General features: G+C 40.7%; 1 protein-coding gene across 2 annotated transcripts in view; it reads right to left on the reverse strand.

Moving 5' to 3' along the window:
* The window catches only part of LOC140476179 (protein kinase C epsilon type-like), a 224,224-nt gene that overhangs the window by 64,598 nt on the left and 132,327 nt on the right, over positions 1 to 27,299 (reverse strand). For both annotated transcript variants that reach the window (XM_072568361.1, XM_072568360.1), the window contains exons 7-9: positions 25,451 to 25,590; positions 23,498 to 23,638; positions 18,481 to 18,654 (exon numbers count right to left, since the gene is read on the reverse strand). In XM_072568361.1, the coding sequence (XP_072424462.1) occupies positions 18,481 to 18,654; positions 23,498 to 23,638; positions 25,451 to 25,590 (455 nt within the window). The remainder of the gene's footprint in view (positions 1 to 18,480; positions 18,655 to 23,497; positions 23,639 to 25,450; positions 25,591 to 27,299) is intronic.

The following is a 27,299-nucleotide window of genomic DNA, read 5'->3' on the forward strand; positions in this document are numbered from 1 at the left end:
AATTTGGGATTTATTTGGAACAGTTGCTTCAAAAGCCCCTTAGGAATTGACTGCTGGGAAAACATAGTGCCAAAACACTCTGGCACAAATTTTAAATTAAACACTTCATTTTATTTAAATTAATGACTTTTTTCAACTTCTATCATCTCATGTTTATTATTCTTGGGAGGGCCAAAATTCCAAACTGTACATTAGATGAACATAAGGATTTGCTGGTATTTTATCAACCAGTATCTTTTACTAAAGTGTCTGGCAGCTATTCTGCATTATGAATGAGTTTTTACTTTGTGGCTATGGATGGCTGTTGCTTCTTGTTGCTTTCAAGAAGAAACAATCTTCAGATCCATTCAGTACCTAGTTGTTCATATCCATTGTTTAACCCTGACCTGGAAGACACTAGGAGAGTGACCAAACAATGTCGGTAATTGTATAAAATTGCAAAGGAGTTTTATGAGTGAAAGATGCAATCAACAAACGTCGTCAAAAGTTTTGAATGAATTGAAAGTTTGTTGCTGTGCTAAGTGAAGTAATGCTGAGATGGTACAGGTGGGCTGGGGATGGATGAGGGAATAAATATCGACTAACAAATTGATCACTATAAGACCATAAGATGCAGGATCAGCAGTAGGCCATTCAGTCCATTGGATCTACTCTGTCATTCAATGAGATCTTGGTTGATTTGATAATCCTCAACTCCGCCTTGCTGCCTTATCCCAAGCTTGAGTACCTCAGCCGTGAATATTTTTAAAGACCCAACCTTGATAGACCTCACCCTCACTTATTTTAAAGAAGTATCTTTCTGCTGCCACAAAGGCCCTAAGTCCTCATTCAGGTGGTCAGGATTATGGAGTCAACTTCTGACCAGTAAAATTCTGACCACTTCCCTGCTCTGATCAGTTTGGTCACCCTTAATACTAGCTATGGCAGGGCCATATTGGCTCCTGTTAGGGTTCGTTGGTTGGTGGTTTATTGAGTTGCTGCAATCCATGTTGTGGATGGTAGAAATATCAGACACTGTGCATATGAGTTTGATAGGGGGAGTGAACAATTAGTATAGATGATGGGGTGCCAATCAAGCACTGAAAGCTTGAGGTACAGCCAAATTTACTCAAGGTTATGGAGTTCGGTCTAATATTTGGCAGCAATCTAAGTAACGTAACAAGGAAAATTATTTATAAATGAGGATAAGTTGGGAAGTCAGGCATTAACATCAGAAGGGAGTATAACATAGCATAACTGTAGTAATCCTAGGTTCCTGTTTAACCCTGATGATTTCACATTCCCTATAGACTGGAACCTGACCATCAGTTCCACTGATTGCACTAAATAATGCAAAGCATACATACAGACAGTGCTCTTGGCTAATTGCCAGGCAAACTTGATCTCTCAGATCAACAAATAATGTCAGTGCCTTACTACTGGCAAACAGCCCAACCGACTGGGTTAAAAAACAAAAGAGCACAGTTCGTCTCTATTTACACAGGGAGACTGACTGATGCAGAATGAGCAGTGCACTGAAAAATTATACTGAGCGATGCAGCCAGTTTCTAATAACGTGTGCAGCCAACAAGAAAGAATACAGCCTGTCTAATCTGCTTACATTCTTAATTGTGTGTCCTTCCCCTTTTGAAAGGATGCAGTTTCCCATAACCCTCCCATGGTAATGATATAAATGTAACTGTCACTGGATGGTTATTCATCATTTAGGACAATACAAGGAGCTGACTCATTAACAGGAACCACTGTTCCCTTAGAGCACATCATCCAGCTACTGCTATATAAGCACTAACTAGATTTAAAATGAAATGGAAATCAGTTGATATGATTAGAGTTAAAACTTTAGTTTGAAAGACAAACCAAGGTGCTTCAATGTGACCAGTACTCTTGACTGTAATTGAATTAGACATTAATTTCAGATCAGTTTTAGCATGCTTCACTGGACAAGCAATTCACTTGGCCTTTTTTGAGAATGTAATCTTTCACAATGCTCTTTATTTCTGCAGCAATATTTTAGGGAGTCATGAACAACAGCAGATGGATGGAAGAACATCCCTTACATTCCGACATTATTAACGAAAAATGACAGTTGAGGTTTCTGAATCTCTTTTCTCAGTAAATATGGTGTGATCATGAATTTTTCCCTCCTCCTCTCTTCAGATCAACTAAATTCCTACTAGAAAGAGCAAACTGGCAGACATGGGGTGCTGAAGGTGAAATCAGGATTTCTCAAAGCACTTTATAGCAAATCAAATGTATCTGAAGTCACATTGACCAATGGGTGAAAAGGCAGCAGTCAAACTGCACCCAGTAAAAACAAAGAAACTTATTGCAAAGATTAGCAGAATTTTGCAAAGAGATTCTCAAACAGGTCTCAGGTACACATTCAGAATGGGAATGCAGGACAACCTGTCAATAAGGTAGGGGCTGCATTACCAGCTATTGGCCAGATAAGAAACTCACTTGCCATTTTACCTTTGTAAATTGGGAACACTACTATTTCAATGCTAGTGTAGTTGAAGCTATTAAAACATTTTAAACTTTGACAAATCATTCACAAATGATAAAGGAAAAAGCAATAGGGATGTCCAAATGATTTATGTTTTGGATTTATATGGCAGCCTGGAAGTCTGGCGTGTATTTATTGTACAGTGCAACTTCCAAACTACTTTCAAAATAATGCATTTGCAGGAACTACAGAGTAAATCAGCAACTGGAATCTGGATGCCTTGTACTTATTGTCTTAACTTGTATTGAGATTGAACCTTTCAATATTCTGTAAATGCTGTTCTGTTAAAATATATTAATTTCCCTTTCTGTCTCATGCACACATTTGAAAATTAGAACTGTTGTTGTGGTCGCCAAGCTGGGAATTTGTCTTGCAAACGTTTCGTCCCCTGTCTAGGTGACATCCTCAGTGCTTGGGAGCCTCCTGTGAAGTGCTTCTATGCTGTTTCCTCCGGCATTTATAGTGGCCTGTCTCTGCCGCTTCCGGTTGTCAGTTCGAGCTGTCCGCTGTAGTGGCCGGTATATTGGGTCCAGGTCGATGTGTTTGTTGATAGAGTCTGTGGATGAGTGCCATGCCTCTAGGAATTCCCTGGCTGTTCTCTGTTTGGCTTGCCCTATAATGGTAGCGTTGTCCCAGTCGAATTCATGTTGCTTGTCGTCTGTGTGTGTGGCTACTAAGGATAGCTGGTCGTGTCGGTTCGTGGCTAGTTGGTGATCGTGTATACGGATCGTTAACTGTCTTCCTGTTTGTCCGATGTAGTGTTTTGTGCAGTCCTTGCATGGCATTTTAACATGGGACAGTTAACGATCCGTATACACGAACACCAACTAGCCACGAAACGACACGACCAGCTATCCTTAGTAGCCACACACACAGACGACAAGCAACATGAATTCGACTGGGACAACGCTACCATTATAGGGCAAGCCAAACAGAGAACAGCCAGGGAATTCCTAGAGGCATGGCACTCATCCACAGACTCTATCAACAAACACATCGACCTGGACCCAATATACCGGCCACTGCAGCGGACAGCTCGAACTGACAACCGGAAGCGGCAGAGACAGGCCACTATAAATGCCGGAGGAAACAGCACAGAAGCGCTTCACAGGAGGCTCCCAAGCACTGAGGATGTCACCTAGACAGGGGACGAAACGTTTGCAAGACAAATTCCCAGCTCGGCGAACAGAACCACAACAACGAGCACCCGAGCTACAAATCTTCTACCAAACTTTGAATTAGAACTGTGACCAGAAAGGACAGCTGCTGGAGTTCAGATCCAGGTTTCGCTGGTATTGTGTGTTCCAATCAATTATTTGGATAATCTATGACCTATCACAATCTGATGACATTTTGAACCAGCCATTTTCATTTGAATGGAAAGCTAAAATACCCATAAACTGACCATTGACTTCATGGACTCATGAGGCAAAATAGAATTATTCCAGATGGTTTTATATTTTATTTGCTTCTTTGATATCTATTTGACAATTTCAATTGTGTAAATACCATTCCACAAAAGATCTGATTCTTACAAAGGTGACCGTATTGCCAAGATAGTGTATTGTTAACAGTATATCGACAGGTTCCATTGCAGAGGATGACTCCATTTTGTCATAATTATGTATCATTACAGTCATATGGTAAGAATCCGGTTGTCTTTTGTTTGGGAGCACCCTTGCCTCAAGTCAGAAAGCTGTGTGTTCAATTCCCACTTCAGAACATGAGGAGAAAAATCAAAGCTGTCACTGCAGTTATTGAAGGCCAGTACATAGGCACTTAAACTGGGCACTAGAAAGACTCTAAATGAGTTACAAATGACTATCCACCACCTGTCTCTGCATAAATGTCCCAGAACTAGAAAGTAACCAGGGAACCACCACGCCAGCTGATGTTTTTAGCTTGCACCCACGTCTATTCTCTCCCCTGGTGTGGGATCAAACTTAAAGTCAGATAATCAGTTTCTAAACCTGTTGTATTAAGTGTATCATTTAAAGAGGGTGGGAAAGGATGGTGGTGGAAGGGTTAAGGGACCGCAGGAAGAGGACTGATTGGTGAGAAGAAGAAGTGTCAAGAGGTGCCAAATGAAGTAAGAGAGGAAACATTGAGCAGAGTAGAGATTGGGAATGGAACTGCTGCATATAGCTCTCCTGCAACTTCTACACCAAAAGCAGTCTGCAGCCTGCTCCCTGGAATAGAACCTTATGGAACCCAACTGGACAAAAAGATGAAAATAACAGACAACAGCAGGAAATGGTGACAGATACAAAGAAAAAACCAAGCAGGAAGAAGCAAAGGCAAGAAAGGAAAAACAGAATCAGACACAAAAGATCTCAGTGCAAGGATATAGGTTAATGTAGCAACAATTTCTTAAGACATTATTTTTTGATGTTGTTCCAATAATGACAAAACATGTACTTACAAAACACCCTTACTGCAGATAAGTGTATCAAGTGAATGATGAAGGAGAAAGGGAGAGGATGCTGGGTCTGTACAAAGGTGACAGAAAATTTGACTGAAGGCATGGGTTTGAGAAGGGTTGAAAGGTAAGCAGGAAGGTAAACAGTTAAAGGGGTTTAGGGAAAAAGGGAAATCATACTGAAGCCTGAAGATCAAAAAGCCAAACAAGAGTTAACAAAACCAACATTTAGTAGTCAACAGCATCATGGAATTAATTGACTGTACTTTACAATCAAAATTTTTAAAAAAGACTTAGATTCATATAGTACCTTCCATGACTTCAGGGCGTCCCGAAATGCTTTACAACTAATGAATTAGTTTTGACATAAATTGAAGGTGCCGGTGTTGGACAGGGGTGGACAAGGTTAAAAAAAAATCACATAACACCAGGTTCTAGTCCAACAGGTTTACTTGGAAGCACTAGCTTTTGGATGAAGGAGCAGCGCTCCGAAAGCTAGTGCTTCCAAATAAACCTGTTGGACTGTAACCTGATGTTGTGTGATTTTTAATTTTGACATAAAGTCGTATTTGAAATATGGGAAATAGAGGCTAATTTGCACAAAGGAAGCTCCCATAAACAGCAATGTGATAATAATCAGAAAATCTATCTTGGTGAAGGCAGTTGAGGGGCAAATACTGACTAGACCACTGGAGATAACTCCCCTGTTCGTCTTCAAATAGTTTTACGGATATTTTGGACCCATGTGAAAGGGCAGACGCAGCTATAGCTTAACATAAGGATTAAAAGTTTAACCTAAGGGTCTGCTCAGCAGTTCTGTTGGCAGATGGCTGGTATATGATGCAGAGTGATGCCTACAGCATAGGTTCAATTCCTGCATCAACTGAGATGACCATAGAGCTCTTCTTAATCTCCCCCCACTTAACCTGAGGTGTGGTGACCCTGAGGTTGAACCACCAACAGTTGTTTCTCTCTCTCTCTCTCTCTCTCTCTCTGATGCCCATGGTCTGGTAAGACTATGGTGATTTTACCTTTACCCTCTCAGTACAGCACTGAAATGCCAGCAAGTATTGTTATATTCAAGACCTGGAGTGGAGCTTGAACCCATAATTTTCTTACCCAGAAATGAGAATGCTATTAGCTGAGCTACAGTTTTAGTACCTCTACCTTTGATAATTAAATGTTTCTTACAACTTTAATTATTCTGTACTAAAACTTTAATGTGTTTATGCAGTTGCTACCTCTGAAACATTTGTCTCCATTATTAACGGAAACTGGTCAGTTAAGCCTGTTGTAGTGTATTTACTCCTTGCCATCACGGACTTTGCAGCATATTAAGTTTGCATCTTCCAATTTGAGACTCCTTTCACATTGCAGAAACATGCCAAAGCACTTTGCAACTGATTAATTACTTTTGTAGTTCAGACGTTGTTGTAATGCCAGGAAACAAAGCAACAACATTGTTATTTGTGGTTCCTTGCTACGCACAGAGTATCAAGAAGATCATCTGCTTTGGTGCCGTTAGATAAAATGCAAAAACAGGTCCTGCGCTTCAAAAACCTCAATTCACTTCTCAAACCGCCTCAAGCATTGCTTTTTTAATAATGTTAAGATACATTTAAAGGGACAATATCCATTTTAAATGGGATCATATTGACTTCATGGTATGTTTATCTATACTTATTGAAAATCTTTTGCCTACAGATCCTGTCTCCCAGTTGTGTTTCACCTTCGAATTATTCTCGACTTTGATTTTCCTACACCGTCAGGCACAATGAGCAACCAATTAATTTTTCTTTTTGAAAATGTAATTGTCCAACAGGTCAAATAAAATCCTCGATCTCCAAAGTGTAGTGTAAAAAACTCTTCCCTGTAGTTTGTTCTGACTATCCCAAGAGGTGCTGAGAATTAAGTCTGGCTGACTTATTCACCTCCACCATGCTTCTCCAACTAGCGGTTTTTAAAATTGATGGATGTAGTTGTGCAATAACAACCATTTGCACTTATACATTGGGATATGATATTACTTTAAAACAAAGTACCAGAGCTGAAAGCAGACATTAAGCACTGATATACAACTAGAGAAAATTACTAAAAGCATGGACAAAGTGGATGGTTTTGAGTGAGTAGAAAGGTTTAACAAGGGAGAAAAGAGAGAAAACATGGGAAATTTAATTTTAAAAAATACTGATCAGGAATAGCAAGTCATTCAGTTAGTCGATGCTGATATGCTCCTCAACTCTGTTAACATTCCTGGTCTTCATATGACATGATGCACTTACTCAACAAAAATCTATTGACTTCAACTTGAAAGTGAATTGGAAAATTAAAAAAAAAATAGAAATCAATTGAATTGCAGCTAGCATGGAGATTTGAGATAACTTCTAGACAGGGATACTGGTTTATGGTGACTAAATAAAATCAAATTCTGATTTTATAAAATGACGTTCCAAGATTTTACTTTGCTTTCTGGGATTTCAACCTGCTCATTCCCTCTTGTTATTTTTGAATATCTTATTTCCAAAATTCACACAGAAGGAAATCCACAGGTATGGAAAAGCAACTGTTTTTCTGCTGTAATAAGGTGACTGGGATATATGAACTGAATGTATTGCAATAGGTTAATCTGGGAATGGCAGAGGGCAATCTGAATAATTTCTCCATGCAAAACCAAAAACCAATGACACATTTTCTCACTCTTTTTATCTATTCAGTCCTCTCTCTGCAGTCACCTCTATCTCTCAGTCTGTTCGCCTCTCACTCTCTCTCAGACTCATTCACTTTCTCTTTATCTTTCCCTCTCTCTCTCTCCTTATCCTTCTTCCTCTTTCAGCATGTTTGGAAATGGACAAAAACATCCTGTTGTTTTCCCAAGCAATTCAGTTTTTAAAAATAAAGAAACCACATTGAGTATTTGTGTCTTGTCATCATTTCTATTCCACCCCCAATCATCACATGGTCCCTGTCACTCTGAATATTCCCTTAGGAGCAATGTAAATCTAAAAATAGAACAGGCAGCAGTATTCTACACCCCAGTCTGGGGTTGTATTTTTATGTACAGATACACTAACACAGAAACCTCACAAAGCACACATATACACACACTGTGTAGTGATGTATAGACACACACACAAACGCACACAGGCAATGCAGTACAGCACAGGAACAAGCTCTTTGGCCCACCAAGCTGATTCCTAACCCTTATTTAGACCTGCTACTTATTACCCATGCACAGTATCTATCCCTCTGTTCACCTCCTGTTCATGTGTCAATTAGGATAGGCCTTAAATGTTGCTAACATGCCTGTTCCAACACCGCAGTGCATTCCAGACACCAACCAACTTCTGGGTGAAAGAATTTCCCCACACTTCTCCCCTAATCTTTCCCTTCTCATAACTTGAACTCGTGTATTCTTGCAGTTGAAGTTTCCACCCTGGGGAAAAGCCTCTGACTACCCACAAAACAAAAGCTAGCCATGGAATGTGGATACTACTGGCTAGGACGCACAGGAGGAGGATAGAACTATATTATGGACCAATCTTCCACTCAGTCCAGAATCACTCAGAACTGATCCAGCAAGATTCAAATAAAAACTTTGTAATCCTCCCTGAAGCAAGTCATACTTCTCTATTCATGCAAAGAGGCAAACAATAAAATGCCACGAATAAAACATCCTTCTCAATCAAGTAATAATACAAACAATTTATGTCTCGTCACCTTAAGGTACACTTGCCTGTGTGCCGGGGAGGAGGTTTTGGTACAGAATAGTCCAAACTTCATTTTTCTACTCACAGGTGAACTTGGAAGTAGCACTGGCCCCTGTTTTAGGAATATGTGCTGCCAGGTACCGACTATCATGGACAACACTATGAAATATATATGATTATCATTTCTGAAAATGCTAAAACTGAGATTAGTTAAGTATATTAAAGGTTACAGAACCAAGTAGGGGGAAGGAATTGATACAGAGATACACCATCCAACTAGGTTAAGGCAGATCAGGCTCAAGGGGCTGAATGGCCTACTCCTGTTCTGCAGTGTCTGAAGTAATTTCTCCTTCCTGAATCTGAAGGATCAATTCTGATCCTAACATGAGGATGTATTCATACGAGAGCAAGGGAGAAAAATACACAAACAAAAAAAAAAGAGTGAGTATCAATCATTTGAGAAAACATCTACATTTCTCAGTAACCTGGACGCTCAGTAACCTGAACCACCTCTTCTGACCAACTGCCAATCATTTCTAAGAAGGAAGTTTAGCTTAGTCTTTCAAGGCATGTGAGAATCAGTGGAAAGGACATAATCTATATACTAATTAATCTTGAACTGATTACCTTGCCAGGTCATTGCAGAGGACAATAACGAAGCAAACACATTATGGCATCATGTGTAGGCAAGACTGCATGAAGGACAATCAAGTACCAGATGAGCTTTTACAGTAACTGATGATAGTTTCTTGGCACGATTTTTGTTTTATTAATTCATGGATGGGGAAGTTGCTGGCTACTCCAGCATTCATTACCCATCCCTAATTGCCCAGGGACAGTCAAGAGTCAACCACACTGCTGTAGGTCTGGAACCAAATATAGGCTAGATGAGATAAAGATGGCAGATTTCCCTCCTAAAGGACGTTAATGAACCAGATGGGTTTTCCTGGCAATCAAAAATGAATTCATTGTCATCAGTACAATCTTAATTCCAGATTTTTATTGAATGCAAATTCCAATATCTGCCATGGTGGGATTTGAACCCAGGTCCCCATTACCTGGGTCTCTGGAACAGTGATAAAAACCATTATGTGTCATCTCCTCATAACGCATTACAGAAACTAGCTTTCAATATCAGATTTATTTTTGGATTTAAATTTCACTAGCCACTGCAGTGGAATTTGAACTCATTAGCTTGGACCTTGGGATTACTAGTCCAGTGGCATTATCACTAAACTACAGTGTGCACTAGATTTGAACTGCTCTGTGTTCAGTTCAAGGCAGTATTATGGACCATGCCAGTCCCCTACAAAACATTTCAAGAAAGTAGCCTGGACCCTAACTTTGCTCGCTGTTTTAAGCGGGTGCAACGTGGATATTCCAGGAGGGATGCATCTGGCCCAACCACTTCGTTTTAAATGAAACAGAATTTATTTGCAAGATCACTGAATGAAATACAAACAAAAGAGAACAGAATACAGAATAATTTAACCTATCCAAAACTCAACAGATAATCTCAATTTAATGATGCCATTTTAAATTCCTGCAACAATCCCCATAAAGATCCCTTGGCAAAAAAGGTAAAATCAAAAACAGGGTCTTACAGGACAGAGAGATGGCAGAGAGATTCAGCATGGAACACCTTCTTCCATGGAGCTGTTTCTTTAACCAGTAGCCTCAAACTGAACAGACTGGTTTTAGTGAACAGCCAAACTGCTAAAAAACCAGACCAAACCAAAGAAAAGCTGAGCTGGGAGAACCAGCCACTCCCCTTTCATTGTACAAGTCTTTTTTTATATAAATGCAAATGCATTCTCAAGTAAATTAACCCCAGACACTTAGGAATCAGTGTCTTTATGATCTCCTGAAAACAAAACCAAGGATAAACCTACCTACCTACCTACCAAGGAGCAGCATTATGACAGAAGGTGCACTCATAATACAGCCAAGAATGTTGACCACCAACTTGCAAACCTTATAGCAATTACAATAGCAGGAAGGAAGCGTGAGAGAGATTCCTGGTCAATCATGCGATCAAAGAAACATTGAAACTGATACCAGCTCTAATGATCCCAGATGATGGTAATATTGAACAAGTCAGATCCCAGAATGAAATCTGATTTGACAGGTCATATTCTTTTTGTTCAGATCATTAATGTAGTCTATAGTCACAGAGACATAGTTGCATGAGGCTGCAGACTGTGTTTTTTAAAAACAATGGAAAACATTTATAACATAAATTTGTCACAAAGCTGGTTCCTTTTTACTAAAAGCTGCTCCTTTTCTCAAGGATACCATGTCCTTGGTTTTTTATCAGAGGGGTTGTAAACACTTCTGGTTCCAATTAGACTGGTTTGGTACAGAGATTAAAAAGGGTATTGAAAGGCCTTTTGTTAATGTGTAAACAGATGAGATTTCAGGCCAAAGTGGTCATGTTTTAAAAGTGACCTATATAATGAAAGTGGAGTGGTCAGCTCTCTAGCTGAGCAGTTCAGTCCAGACCTAGTTGAGAGTTCAACAGCAAGCTATGTGCGAACAGGCTCTCTCTCTCCTCCTGCCCTTCTAGCTTCAATCTATTCCACTTTTTCTTTACTGTTTTTAAGGAAGTTTACTTATTTGGGACTGTTGCATATATTTGGAACAGCATAATTAAGTCTAGTTTGGATAGACTGAGTTCTGTAGTGGTTCTTTATTCTGTTCTTTGTGTTTCATTGTATAATTTTGTGAACAAACTTTTGTCTCTTTTAAAATCTAGTGATCAACATAACTAGCTTACTCCAAGTAATTCTCACTGGACACTTACCAAAACAAATTGCAAAGTTATGGTCTGGGCTGCCTGCTCAAGAATGTTTTGAGTGGTCTGGCCTGGTCCATAACAGAATGTGGGATCTTAAACAGTGAGTGGTAGGTGCTAGTGTCTTTATTTCGGGTGTTGGTTTGGTTGGGTAGTGAAAGCTTGGGATAGTAATGGCTCTTTGAGTTGCCAAAAGTTTTCTGGAAGTGGATGCGGTGACTTTGGAAGTTTTGCAAATGGTGAATAAGACCAAGTTGCAAGAATTAGCAGTGAAGCTGGAATTGGAACTGCCTTATTCTGTGAGGAAAGGAGAGATAATTCCAGCAGTAGCTCAGCATTTAAACTTGCTGGAGAAACCATCAGAATCTACAGAGATGGCAAGAATTTGATTGCAAATGAAGCAGCTTGAGTTAGAGGTAAGAGATAAAGTGAGAGCAGCAGAAGAGAGGGAAAAAGAGAGAGCAGCAGGAGAGAAAGAAAAAGAAAGAGCTTTTGAACTTCAAAAACTGACACTTAAAAACAGAAGTCAGCTTAAAAGGCTGGAGATAAAGGCTGAAGGTAACCTTAGTGAAGATGTAATGCAAACTCATGTGGAAGAGCAAGAATTTAAACAGCAAGGTTAACAGCTGAAGTGGCTGATGATTATGAGCTCGTCCATAATACTCAGTCTGGCTTTCAGAATCAATTTCAGTCCATGAGGGATAGAAATTGGGACAAAGAGAAACCTTCATGTGCAAAGGGAAAGGTAGATAAAAGTGAAGGTCATAAGGATAACTTACCACAAGGTAAAAAAGAAACCCTAGAGGGGGACAAAGAAGTTAAAAAGCTCTAATGTTTTCACTGTAATAAAGTGGGCAACTGTTGACAACTTCCTTGCCTGGACTGAGTAAGACCATAGATGAATCCCTTCCAAGTCCACCAAGGTGAACACTTTATAAATCTGACAGGTTCAACTTTTGCAGATTTTTAACCAAACTCTCCTGGCTTGCATGTTTTACAAATGAATCCCTTCTGATGAGATCACATGTTCCCTGAACTGCTGTGACTCCGCCCTCTAGGAGAGGAATTAAACAATGCTAAATGCAACACCAGTGTCATCTTCTTAAATTCCAAACTGAATTTAAAAAGAAAAAATGCTCATCCTAAATTTCTCTGAACTGAAAATAAAGCTAATGGCCTGAGATTTGACTTGACCTGTCATAAACCCAATAGTACAAACATCTTTCCATTAACACCACAGGAGTCCGTTATGACTTGCTTTCTGAAAAAAAGTGATGGAGTTAGTTCACTGTTTCGTAAAGACACACTGACCTCTCTCTTTTCTTAAGAGGAGTTCCTGCAGAGAAGTACCAACACATATATGTCTTGATTTTGAAATCAAAACTCCAAAAATGAAAGTAGTACATTTAAATTAGATACCATTCATCACATATCACTACCAAAGTTTGGGAAAAGATTTGTAGCTCGGGTGCTTGTTGTTGTGGTTCTGTTCGCTGAGCTGGGAATTTGTCTTGCAAACGTTTCGTCCCCTGTCTAGGTGACATCCTCAGTGCTTGGGAACCTCCTGTGAAGCGTTCTGTGCTGTTTCCTCCGGCATTTATAGTGGCCTGTCTCTGCCATTTCCGGTTGTCAGTTTGAGCTGTCCGCTGCAGTGGCCGGTATATTGGGTCCAGGTCGATGTGTATGTTGAAAGAGTCTGTGGATGAGTGCCATTCACAGACTCTATCAACAAACACATTGACCTGGACCCAATATACCGGCCACTGCAGCGGACAGCTCGAACTGACAACCGGAAGCGGCAGAGACAGGCCACTATAAATGCCGGAGGAAACAGCACAGAAGCGCTTCACAGGAGGCTCCCAAGCACTGAGGATGTCACCTAGACAGGGGATGAAATGTTTGCAAGACAAATTCCCAGCTCGGCGAACAGAACCACAACAACATATCACTACCATTAACTCCAGAACATAACAACATGCACATAAAAGTTCACATTTCCAGAGCAACGTAGACTTCCTGAGTGAACTACAATGCACCACTACCATCACAATTTCAGTTGTTCGAAAACGCCTCTTCCTTTCATTCTGCTTTTCTCTATCAAGAGAATGATCAGTATGCACATTTTCAGAATCAATAATGATGCAGTTTTCACCCACGGGGATTTGTCATGTGAAGAAACTATTCTGAAGTTTCAATGCATTTTAATTTTTCAACAACAAATATTACATTGATTTCAGCTTAGTTTCGAATCTGCAGATGCAAATTGCTCAACAAAATGCAAATGCGATAGGCTAAGTTTGTGAGAGACCCAGGGGTTTCAAGTCTGCCCCTGGGAAAAGGCAACTAGATTTACGAGGTGAGAGTGATGGGTAACAGCTCATTGACACATATTCCAGAGTCAAAATTAAAATAGGAACAATATCAAAGCAATAAAATGTCACAGGGTTGCTCAAGGACATCGTTGTTTGAGACAGCAGCGTTAAGGAAAAACAAAACAGCCTTACTAGTTTTCTCATTGTAAATCCTAAGCCTTCAGCATTCCCAATTATTGAGCAGTGAATCAGGTTGCTTCTTGATCTGTAGAAGTCAGGAAGTTGCTTCCCTGCTTCCCTGCTCCTGCAGTGGGTGTCTAACCCAGAGATGGAATAATCAGTTGCAACACATGCAGTGTGTGAAGTTGGAGTAATTAATTATCAATTACCCATTGAACTTGCCAAAAGAAAGTGAAGGCTTATGTGGAAGTGGACTTTGAATGGAGTAACAAGTCTTAATTCTGTGCAGATAACCTTTCTGGTCTTGAAAGTGAGCTTATACAGTATGGAATCTCTTTCTGCTCCTTTGATATTGTTTAAGATTTCAAAAATGTAAAATGAAAATTTTAAAACCTTTTTATGTTTTTTTTATCTTTGGCTTTTAATCTAATCTTTCTTTTCTTTATTTTGCTTCTGAACCAGATTTGGCATTTAATTCAGTATGTGAACTCTGAGCTGCTCATTACAAATTCTTCAATCTGATTGGTTGACAAGATACACAACTCCTTGACTGATTCAGACAAGACCGAAATCCCTCACTGAGGATGCAGTATGAAAATGCATTTCTAATCACTGCAGAAAAGTGGGCGGCACGGTGGCACAGTGGTTAGCACTGCTGTCTCACAGCGCCTGAGACCTGGGTTCAATTCCCGCCTCAGCCGACTGACTGTGTGGAGTTTGCACGTTCTCCCCGTGTCTGCGTGGGTTTCCTCCGGGTGCTCCGGTTTCCTCCCACAGTCCAAAGATGTGCACGTCAGGTGAATTGGCCATGCTAAATTGCCCATAGTGTTAGGTAAGGGGTAAATGTAGATGTATGGGTGGGTTACGCTTCGGCGGGGCGGTGTGGACTTGTTGGGCCGAAGGGCCTGTTTCCACACTGTAAGTAATCTAATCTAATCTAATCTAAAAAGGCCACACAAAATGTTGTGTGTAAGTAACAGAGTGTGGAATCTCACCTTTGGCTTAGTGTAAATTGCATTATGATTGGTGGAATGATTCTCACTAGTAGACAGAATAGGTTTTCTCACAGTATTTTGCCACACTCACTATTTGAGGCCTGGCAGTGAGAATCGCATTCTATATCTGCCCCCACCTTACCCAATGCGGTTCTTTGAGCAGCTTGCCACTCACTGGGCATCCTGGAGTTAACCAGCATGGCCTTGCACTGGTACCATATTTAAAAGGCCACTGTGCACCTGGATAAGCATCATCAATCTGGGGCTGTACAGATTCTGCCTTTGGCCCCGGGGCTGACGGGGGTAGACCAGCACCTGATTTGCCAGCAGGATTCTGAGGCTCCAGCTGGAAGGAGTGTGCAGATGAGGGACTTCATCTTTCCACAGGACTAGCAGTGGAGGCTACAACACCAGAACATGTCAATCTGGTTGAAGGTATCAACCAGTCACTGCCCAACGTTGTAGAAGGAGATCAATATGCTTCACCACTTTACGAGCATAAGTGCGACCATTCTCCCTCATGCCTCACACTCATTCTATCCCTGCTTCCAAGGCCATTGCTTAACTTTCTCTCAAAGGCATGTAACATCTTCCCCAATCACCCTCACCCATCCTGAAACACCACTAACCTTGTGCACCCTCTGCACTATTTACTCATTCACTCAGTAAACCACTTGACCTGTACTTACAGTAATGTTGTGCCACCCAGTTTTATCTTTGATAGTACCTGCCTGTGTCTATTACCAGGAGCAAACAATCACAATAGGGCAGAAAGAGTCAAGACTATGGTAGACATCCTCTCTTTGGCTTCTTACCCCTTATGAGAAAAAGGTCCTGATTCTGACTGTCCTGAGCAAGGCCCAGACTGAAATGGAGAAAGTGAGGACTGCAGATGCTAGAGATCAGAGTTGAGAGTGTGGTGCTGGAAAAGCACAGCAGGTCAGGCAGCGCCCGAGGAGCAGGAGAATCGACCTCTTGGGCATAAGCCCTTCATCAGGAATGAAGGGTTTATGCCCACAATGTCGATTCTCCTGCTCCTCAGATGCTGCCTGACCTGCTGTGCTTTTCCAGCATCACTTTCTCGACACATACTGATAATGGAGTTGACCCTTGACTTCCAGTGTTCAGCAAAGGCGGTCTCTCTTGTCTGGTTTGAGACCTGCTGACAACAAGTCTCCAGATTTTGTGTCAATGCCAAACGGTACAGCAGGATAGCAGTAATGTGAACCAAATACCTCTGTTTGAGGCAGAAAAGTGTAAAATGTAAGGCAGGGATGATGCAAGCATCCAGATAGGCTCAGAGTGAGTGAGGACTATGACAAGGAGTGAAGAGCCCAGAGATGCAGCATGGTCCAGTTGATATGTGGGCACAAGTCCTTAAGAGTAAAGTGCCTTTGCTGCAGCATTACAATGGTAGGTGCCAGTGCAGCCTGAGATGCAGCATTGACATGCAGAAGCATCTTGTAAATGGATCAGAGATGTGCCATGCAAGTTCATTAGAGGCTGCCAATGTTGGATGCCAATGTCCTTGGATGTGGGTGCATGGGGCTGGTGTTCATGGAGTTGCCCTGAGATGTGGTACCCAGTGTCTAACATCTATGGCCTTGGAGTAAGCAGCCAGTCTCTATGTCATATTTACCCAATGGCAAGTTTACAAGGAGAGTTTGGTAAGATCACCGCCCATAATGGGTTAAACTGTTAACTAGCCATTTAACAAATAACAAAGAGCGTCAACTGGCAGCTCCTCTCACAAGAATCTCATTGTGCCATTTAAGCAAAAGGTAGGGGCAGAAATTGTAGTGAGATTACCTTGGCATTGAGGCAGCCATCCAATCCTACCATTAATCGTGCCACAGCCCACATCACTTATAGCCTGGTTAGATTCTGTCCACAATTTCTTCTGACACAAAATCTTGGCGATTGTAAACTCAGAGACACATCAACCAATCAAGTCACTGATTCTACGTGATAGCACATGACAATAGTGAACCCAATCTTCATTAAAAAACATTAACTACTGCTTCAGATTCTCCTATTCATACATTAACTTAAACTCAGTTACCAAGTGAGCTGTACAATGCTCCTAGATCCCTCTGCTGTTAGGCTGTATGTACTGCACAAGCAATAACATGGGAAATAGGTCAAACACAACAAAAAGACTGCAGATTTTTTTTCACAAACTACAAGGGCTTAATATTCTCTTCATCTTTCCCCACAACACCAGGCCATCCATGATTTACTCCTTCACTGACATCTACAATGTTATTACCTTTTCTTGGTGGTGTTAGGATGACTATTGAGCAGCAAAGTAAACATAACAAGAATTGCCCAGCATTTCATGCTCCCCTTGACGGTGCACAGAATTATGTGCACACAGGACAGGCAGTGGCCTAGTGGTATTATCGTTAGACTATTAATCTAGAGTCCTAATAATCTGGGGACCCAGGATCAAACCCCATGATGGCAGATGGTGGAATTTGGATTCAATTAAAAATTTGGAAATTAGGATCTAATGAAGATCATGAAGCCAGTGCTGACTGTCAGGGGGATAACTTATCTTTAGGGAAGGAAACTGCCATCTTTACCTGGTCTGGCCTACATGTCACTCCACAGCAATGTGGTTGACTCTGATCTGCCCTCTGGACAATTAAGGATGGACATAATTACTGGCCTTGCCAGAGATGCCCTCATCCCATGAATGAATAAAAACAAAATTCTGAAGTGCGTGTAATAAAGTACTTGAGGCTGGAGAGATCAGATAGAGCAAGGCTTTGGAGGTAGTTGAAAATGAATGCTAGGGTTTTAAGTTTATTGCAAATACTTGGGAGCTAGCAAACACAGTAAGGATGGGACTGGTAAGTGGCCAGGATTTAGTCAGGATGATAAAATGTGTGATGGACTTTGGGTTAAATTAAGGTCAGGAGCCTGATGAGGATGAAATTGGAGGAGTTGAATCTCATGCAGGAAAATGAGATGAACAGCAAAAGTTCTGGTTTCCTTATTATAAAAGAAGCTGTAGAGGTGCTGGGGAAAGTGCATAGAATATTTACTGAAATGATGACAGAACTGACAAGTTTTACCTCTCAGGAAAGTTGAACAGACTGGAGCTGTTTTCTCTCCAAACAAGAAAATAGAGTGATGGTCTGATAGAGGTCTTTATGATTAAGAAAGATGATAAGATGGCTGTAGTGTAAAGGTTTCCACTGATGGGTGAGATGAGGAACCATCAAAATAATCTAATTATTGAAAATTCAGAATTCAGAAGAAATTTCTTTACTCAATCATGTTTAGCAAATGGAAAACATTGTGTCATTGAGGTGACTAGCATTGATGCATTTAACGGGAGATACTATATAATGCTTACAATATTCATTCTCACGCTTAACATTTTACTACACCAGTCATGCAGGACATAAATGCACAAACTTGACCATCTCCAGGTTTCCAGAAGGATCTCATTCTCGAATGTTGATTCAGAATGGGATAAAATTATAATGTGCTGTGGATGATGCACTGGAAACACTCATTGTAACAGGACCTGGTCTAATTGATCTCTACAATGCTTACCACAGTCTGGAAGCAACAGAAGATCTGTGTAAGGTACGGGTGATTTCTGGCCAGTGACAGGATCCGTTTCTCAGTCATCGTACACTCCACATCATCATCTTGGAGAATCATGTCTTTCTTCAATATTTTCACAGCGTAAACATCTTCAGTGCCTTTTAACTCAGCCAGCATCACCTGAGGGTTGGCAGCAAGTTATGGGGTAAATACAAAACAAAGAAACAATTGGACCTTTCTTTTTCTGTAAAGTTAAAACATGTTTGATCTGATATGGTACTGCTTCTCTTCCTAAACAAATGTCAAGAAATCCTCTGGCTTGACTCCTCCTCTCTTGAAGATGATAACGAATTATGTATTTAATTACACAAAAAAGCTACAAACCTAATTATAAGGACAACCAAAAGCTGAATTCAATCTTGCAGTCGACATTACAAAAATACTTCCTGACTGTGAATCTATTATAAGGATAATTCTCAGGATGTGGGCCCATAACATTAAAACAAAGTGTGCAAACTGACTTCTCAAAGGAATGTGGAATTCTATCATGTAATAAATTATTTGCTCTAGACTCCAGTCATGAAAGAAAACACTAATATTCTCTGTATCCAGTAACCCCATCTCACCAAAAGGAACCACTTGAACCCAATCAAACAGAAGCAAGATCATGGGACCTGCTCTTGCCTCCAGATCATATGCTGATTATTTTGTTTAAGGCAGAACGCTCCCAGAATTAGGTTAATTTGTGATAGTTGTGTTGCTCTCAGAATGCTGTGCAGAATATGATGAATTGCTTCACAATAATGGATTGGTTCATGAATAATAAAAGATTAGCAACAGGCCTGTTGTCATTCCACTACCATATGTTGAGCAAAGCAAACAGCGAGCAGCACATGTGGTGGTTTGTTTTGTTCCAGCATCTTACATGACTCTATGAGATAATATTATATACCAATGGCTGAATGTATGTCTGGGTGCAACGCCAAGTTGGCATGCCACACTTAGCTGTTTTGGGAGGAATCAGAGAATCACAGAATTGTTATGGTGCAGGAGGCCATTTGGCCCATTGTGCATGCACTAGCTCATTAAATAAGCATCATTACCTCATACCAATCTCCTGTTTTATCCCCATATTCTACACATCTATTAAAATGCCAATGGTTGCTCACACAGCATTGCCCTGTGGTTTGAAGGGCAGTGCTTGTCACTGGCCACTCAGGTAAAAAAAAAGAAAAAGAAAAAATAAAAAAAAAATAAAAAAAATAAAATGCCAATGGTTATCTAATGTCCTTGTGAATGTCTTAACTGAACCTGTCTCCACCACATTTTCAAACCTTAACTACTCACTGAGCTGAAAAGGTCTTTCTTGACTTCACCCTTGCTTCTTTTGCAGATTACTTTAAATCTATATTCTTTAAAAGTGGGAACAATTTCTCCTTATCTATCCAATCCAGCCTGTTCAAGATTTTGAAGCCCTTCTCGGACAATCTACAGGTTTAACTTAAAGGAGCAAGACTTGGAACGAGAGCTCAAGGCTGTGGAATGTCAGGCTCAGGTCAGTACCTGGGACCAGAATGCATGTAGGAAGGGTCTCCAGCTGTGGTTTGTGGAAGCCCAGGTTTTGGAGCTGGAACAGCAGCTGGAGACACCGTGGAATAGCTTCCAGACTGGAATAGCAACAAGGAAAAATAAGAGCACTAGGCAGTGCAGACAATGCAGGAAAACCATTCTTTTGCAAAATGGATTCACTACTTTGGATACAACAAAAACAGAATTTGCTGAAGAAGCTCAACAAAACAGTCAACACTGAGACCAGCAACCCATCTTCAGAACAATTCAACTCTGTTTTCTCTCCAGAGATGCTGCCAGACCTACTGAGTTTCTCCAGCACTTTATGTTTTTGTTTGCTTCAGATCTCCAGCATCCACAATTGCTTGATTTATTTTACTGCTTTAGATACTGATCGGGGACATAGCCTTGCAGAGGAAAGCAGCAGCAGCCAAATTCATTGCCCCATGGTTGGTTCAGGTGCACTGGAGAGGAGGGAGGAATAGCACAGGAAGGGTACAGTGATGGGGGATTTGACGGCAAGGGGAATAGATAGATTCTGTGGATGCAAACAGGATCACATGATAATATGTTGTTTCCCAGGGGCTCCAGTCAAGGACATCATGAAGCAATTACGGGACATCCTGGAGTGAAAGGGTGAAAATCCATTAGTTGTGGTACATGTTGGTACCAATGACAAAAGTTAAAACAAGGGATGAAGTTCTAAAAGTAGAATATAGGAAGTTAGGATGCAAGTTAAAAAGAAAATGGTATGAGTGGGAGGGTTTCAGATTGAGGAGGCATTTGAATTGGTGGAGTATTCGCTAACGAGGTTGGGCAGAATTTAAACTAGAGTGATACAGGATGGGACTCTGTACAGGCAGACAGAAGAGAGGGAAACAAGGGCAAGATCGAAAAACAGAATGGGAAATAAGAAAAGTGATAGGCAGCAAATTCAAGGGCAAGAATCAACAGAGCCATGTTGCAAAATAATGTGAAAAGGAATAAGCCTGTTAAAAAGACAAGCCTGATGGCCTTGTTTTTTAATCTATGGATCACTTGCAATGAAGTGGATGAATAAATCACACAAGTAGAAATAAAAGTGAATGATATAGCTGGGATTACAGAGACGTGGCTGTAGGGTGACCAGGGATGGGTACTGAATATCCAGGGATATTCAGTGTTCGGGAAGGATGGAAAAAGGGAAAAAGAGAAAAAGGAGGAGAGATACAATGTGGTCTCCTCTACACCCAGGAGATGAAGCGCAGTCTGGGTGACCACTTTGTGGAACATCTACATTCTGTTTGCAAAAAATAAACACTGAGCTTCCTGTTGCCTGCCATTTCAACGCACTGTGATCCCTGTATCTCAGGCTTGGTGCAGTGTTCCAGTAAAGCTCAGCACAAGCTGGAAGAACACCACTTCATTTTCTAATTAAGGACCCTACAGCCTTCAGGACTCGGTATCAAGTTCAATCATTTTACAATCTTAGCACTTTCTTCCCTGTCTTTTACCCAGCCCCACAACCCAGGCTCTATCATGACACGACTATTTTCAGGACAGCCAAATCATTTTCCCCTACTTATGGATCCCATTTTCAGCTTTTCACCTCCCCTTACTTAATACCATCAAGGCCTTTGTCCATCTAACTGTCTTTCTCTCTTTCTCGATCTCTGTCTCCACCACCCAACCTCAACTTATATGCCACCTTTCTCGAGCTACATCAGTTGTGAAGAAGTGCCACTGGACTTGAAACTTTGTTTTCATTCCACAGAGGTTGCAAGACTTGCAGCGTTTCTCCAAAAATATATTTGTTTCTGTTGCAATCGAATCCACATTTTTGGTTCTGTCTCCATAAGGAGGACACAAATAATATTCCAAAATATTGGTGAATACGGATCCAGTGACAGCAAGAAATACTGAAGGAACTCAGTATTGGGAGAGAAACGGTCCTGGGAAAATTGATGGGATTAAAGGCCGATAAATCCCCAGAGCCTGTCAGAGCACTTAAGGAAGTGGCCTTAGAAATAGTGAATGCATTAAGTTAAAAAATCACACAACACCAGGTTATAGTCCAACAGGTTTAAATGGAAGCACTAGCTTTCGGAGCAACGCTCCTTCATCAGGTGGTTCATCTGAGGAGTGGCGCTCCGAAAGCTAGTGTGCTTCCAATTAAACCTGTTGGACTATAACCTGGTGTTGTGTGATTTTTAACTTTGTACATCTCAGTCCAACACCAGCATCTCCAAATCATGAATGCATTAAGGTCATCATATAGACTCTGGAAACATTCCTACTGATTGGAGGATAGCTAATATAACTCTACCATTATAAAAAAGGTTAGAAAGAAAACAGAGGATTACAGACCGCTGGACTGACATTAATAGGAGGGAGAGTGCTCGAGTGCATTATAAACAATTTAATAGCAGAACACTAGGAAAACAATGACAGGATTGGACAGAGTCAGCATGGATTTACGAAAAGGAAATCATGCTTTACAAATGTGCAAGAACACTGAGGATGTAATGGGTAGATTTGAAAAAGGGAAACCAGTGGATGTGGTTTACTTGGACTTTCAGAAAGCTTTTCCATAAGCTTCCATAGAAGTGATTAATACGTGAAGTTAAAGATAGAGAATTGGCTGGCAAAAAAAGTGTCAGAATAAATGGGTAATTTTCCAAGTGCAGCCTGTGAATAGGGGAGTACCACAAGGATCAGTCTTGGATCCCGCTTTGAAAACATATTAATGATTTAGATGGGGGAATTAAATGCAATGTCTCCATGTTTGCATATGACACAAAGCTGGGTGGAACGGTGAATGACAAAGGTTTGTGATAACAGATTGTTACTTGGATGTGATTTCTGGTTTGTTAATCAACGCTAAAATAAATACAAATATTACAAGGATATTTTCACGTAGCAGAAAGAATTTCTTCCCAGTTTCAATGATACGAAGACTTTTTAAAGGTCACGAGAGATTTATTTTCCTCCCCCAAGATATGTGAAATATTTTCCTTTGACATTGCATGGATTCTGAGGTGCAGAGTGCATACAGGGCCAGTGGCTATGGATGATATACAGAACATAGATAAGGCATGGTGATTTCAGTAGGCATGTGGGTATAGGGATGGCATGGCTGATTTGAGGGGGTATGGCATGAATGGGGATGACAGGTGGCAGCGGTGAAGGGAAGAGGTGTGCTTTGAGGGGTATGCATGTACTGTTGGGAGCCGGGCTGTTGTATTGGAGAACTGAGGTAGGCCTTCTAAATGGCCTGCTTCCACAACCACACTCCAATGTGGGTCACAACCTGCACTGTAAATCTGACCCCACTTTGCAAATAGCTTGTAAAGGCATGTATGTGTTGAATGTGCAGTTGGTGTGCTACAGAAATGCTCAGGTCGGGATTTCCTGTGCCCAGAGCAAGATTCAGTCCCATAGCTTATGGTTTCTCTGGTTTATCAGTGTCACTGACCTTCCCAAAGCTGCCTTTCCCTAGGACACTGAGGAAGGTGAAATCGTCAATGCCCAGTTTACGTCGTACTTGCTGGCCAGTACTGTTCTCGACTGCATTACCCAGGGTCTCGTTTTCTTCATGGCTTTGTCGACTTTGTCTCTTTATTCGAGAAAAGATAGATACAAAGAGTTATTGTTACATACAGTGGAGTGAATAACTAATACCAGCTAATTAATGCTCCTGGATTATACAACTGACAGATTGCAACAGAATGTTTTCTAAAGGACAGAAATAGTGTCAAGATTATAAAGTCTGATTGACACAATTATTTCAGAAAATCACATGGTAAAGAAGTGGCCCATTAACCCGTCACTATTGTGACAGAGTAGCTCTCTAATTAATCCCACACCCTGCTCTTGCTTCAAAACCTTGCCATTGTTTCCTTTGTATTGCTTAAAACTGTACTTTGTGACTGAGTCACAGTCATCACCTGTTTCTTGCAATGTGATACCAACACTAGCAATGTTTCTTTTGTCAGAATTTCTGTTTGAGAACAAACATGTAATGATATAAATTTAGTGTCCTGCATCACACAAATGTCTTTCAATGGGGAATATAGTGAAAGAGGTCTGCGTCATAAAATACAGAACCTTGCATTGCTGGTGTCGAGCTTTTTACAACAGCACAGTAATTTGGGAATAATGTGGAAAATCAGGAGGTCCAAAGTCTTAAAATACTGCACTCCACGATCAGATCCTTTTTTTCATTCCCAGAAGCTGCAGCCCAGTACAGGTTGCTGCAATCCCCTCTGTAGTGTTGAGAAAGCCCTGAGGCTGCAACTTTGTTACTTGTTTTATACACTCGCACCTCTATTAAGCTCTACAGTGACACCACCTGAATGCAAAGTGGTTTAAACATGCCAGATTTCTAATGGGATTTTACTCTTCCCGTCAATTTCTTCTCTCTTCATTCCATTCTCTACATACGATACAGTACAACACTTGCACCTACACAGCAAGGAGAATGTAACTACACTCGTGATACTCCTCAGTCATAACAAAAACTCCATTCCATCTGCATGCAGACACCTACACACACACACACACACACACTCAGTCTGGATTAACCACTGTAACAGTGAGTCATTTTCTTTTCTGTCCAATCACTTTTCTATACACTTTAAATTCCTGTTTGACTGTCTTTGCTAACCTGTCTTTCTGTCTGGTGCTTACTCATGTGCACATTTGAAACATCACAACAGAATCCAATCCTGTCCTTATCAGCTACCAGTGAGTTCAGGACAATGTCCTGGAAGAGAAGCCCAGGCCAGTGCCTCCCTCTCTAACCCAGCATCTGTAATGTCAGCTGCAAAAGGCTGCCTGATGCCTCAGTGAAGGTCAATTAACTTAACGGCAAATGAACTGATCTGACTGGTGCACCAATAGAGAATGGTCTCTTCAGCACAGAGCAGGCATCGAATGTGGAATATTCTGGAATGTCAAGCTTAATCATTCACTTAATCACCCCCTGAGCCGATGGAGTCCATCTGTGTAAAAGATAGATGTGCTTTGTTTCCAGAGCCACATGAATTTGTACACAACAAATGTTTGACAGTTATACCATCATCAATTTTTGGTGAAGTCTAATTAAATAGAATTTTTGGGAAGTCTAATTAAAATAGTTGGCAATCATCCACCTGAAATTCTAATGCACTTATTGCCAGGCATGGTTCCCAATGGATGTGTGCAGTTGGAATAAACAGTGGCTTATACGTCCTTAGCACATTTTCCAATCTCAGCATGCCAAAGAACTTGAGCCAAAGAATAACCTTTTGAGGGTGTAATGTAGAAAACAGGACAGCCAAGGCAAGGACTGCATCACCGATAGCATCATTGTCCATTGATTACAAGTGCAAACCTCCAACAATTCAATGTTAGAAATACCAGTGAGGCAGCTCAGCAGCATCCTTACCGTCTGCCTCCTCTTTAAAGTCGAGATGCCTCCTGCACTGAGTCCCATCTCTGCCAGCTTCCTAGCGAGTTCCACAGAGTTTACTCCGCAGCTTGGGGCAACGTTGTTCTCACAGCGAATGTGAATGTTCATTTTGCAAACTGTCAAGAGGAGAGACATTATTTTATATAAGTGTTTCATGGAGAATAAATCCTAGTCAGGAATATCAGTTTTTAAAACAGCCAAAGGGAAAACAACTTCCCTGTGGAATTCTACATGTCCAGCGTATAATGTAACACCTTCACATTGACCAGCTCTTAATAGGTATCCAGGAAATAACACAAGCTCTCTCAGTCACTCTGACTCTGTTCACATAATCATCAGCAGGCCACTGACTCTCTTGATAAAGGAGTCTGTATGATCTCAGGATTCCTTCACTGACAGGATATCTATTAAACTGCTCTGATTAAAAGGGACAACACTGTGCTGATTGTCTGTATTAGTGAGGCCATTTGACAGACACTCTATTTCTTTACCACAATCCTGTAATTAAGTCCTGGATAGAATTTATCTTTCAGTTGTGTTTTTTAGAACAATTCAGAGTTCAAGATGTATACAGCTGGTAGACTTCAACATACTGTATTCACTCCTGATTGTAACCTTCTTGTCATTCCAGTTACCAATCCAATGGGAGCAAGTTGACCAATAGAATTCTTATGTAGTCTGCCAGCAACATCTAACACACAGCAATGAAATGTAGCTTTGGATGTAGGAAGGTTTTCTCATGTTGCCCTTTTCAAAAAAAAATTCTATGATCTTTTAAAATCTGCTTAAACACAGAGAAAGGATCTTAATTCAGCTTTAAAAGGGCAATACAGAACAATAGAGTTCATTTTGATTTTGGTGCAGTGCTAAATGGCTGTTAGCAGATTATTTCTTATTAAAATTACCTTGGTTACATTTTAACTCAGATGAGTTCTACCTGATTGAGCTAAGTTGACTCGAACAGAATTATTAATTGAGTTTACAAACAGTAATGCATTTCAGAAGCATCACCTGCCAACAACATTGAGGAAACAATTTAATGCAAGTGAAATAAATGCTTCAGGACCACACTCTCAATATAATCATCCAACTATAATTGGGAGATAGTGGGGATTGGGAGCAATTTGTTCTTTGCACCTCAGTGGCCATGGAGACAGCTACACATGAAAAAAATATAATTGCCTTCAAATAGACCTAATTTCCAGAACTGGGATGTCAAAAGCATGACACATGGACTTTACACTTTTCAGGAGAAGATCTAAAGCTGCTCGAGTTCACAGAGATGTAGGGAGCTCTTTTGGACAGTTGCTATTCCCTTCTGGGTAGTTCAAAGGCCACTTCTGGGACAGGTTAAGTGCCCTGGAGGGGAAGTGCCCTATGTGATCGTTCCAACTATAAATTAATGCGTGTAAATTTGGATAAACTCATTGGTACATCAAGAGAATTGGCAAGTTGTCAAGGGAATTAAATCTGTTTTCTACACTTCTGAAAATCCTTTCTGCATTGTTAAAAATCAGTGCTTGCTATTTCACATTATCTGTTGCTCTCTATAAATATGCAAACTCGACTTTTCTCATTTGCTTTGTCTAGGGCATGAGCTTCCAGAGGGAAGTGGTGGAGGCTGGTACAATTACAACATTTAAAAGGCATCTGAATGGGCATATGAAATGAAAGGATTTTGAAGGAAATGAGCCAAATGCTGGCACATGGGACTAGATTAGGTTAGGATAACTGATCGATATGGACTAGTTGGACCAAAGATTCTGTTTCCGTGCTATACATCTCTATGACTTTAAGTAATGTAAGAGTGTCTTACGAACAGGAT

This window comes from Chiloscyllium punctatum, chromosome 4 (assembly GCF_047496795.1).
Source record: "Chiloscyllium punctatum isolate Juve2018m chromosome 4, sChiPun1.3, whole genome shotgun sequence".
Taxonomy (NCBI): Eukaryota; Metazoa; Chordata; class Chondrichthyes; order Orectolobiformes; family Hemiscylliidae; genus Chiloscyllium; species Chiloscyllium punctatum.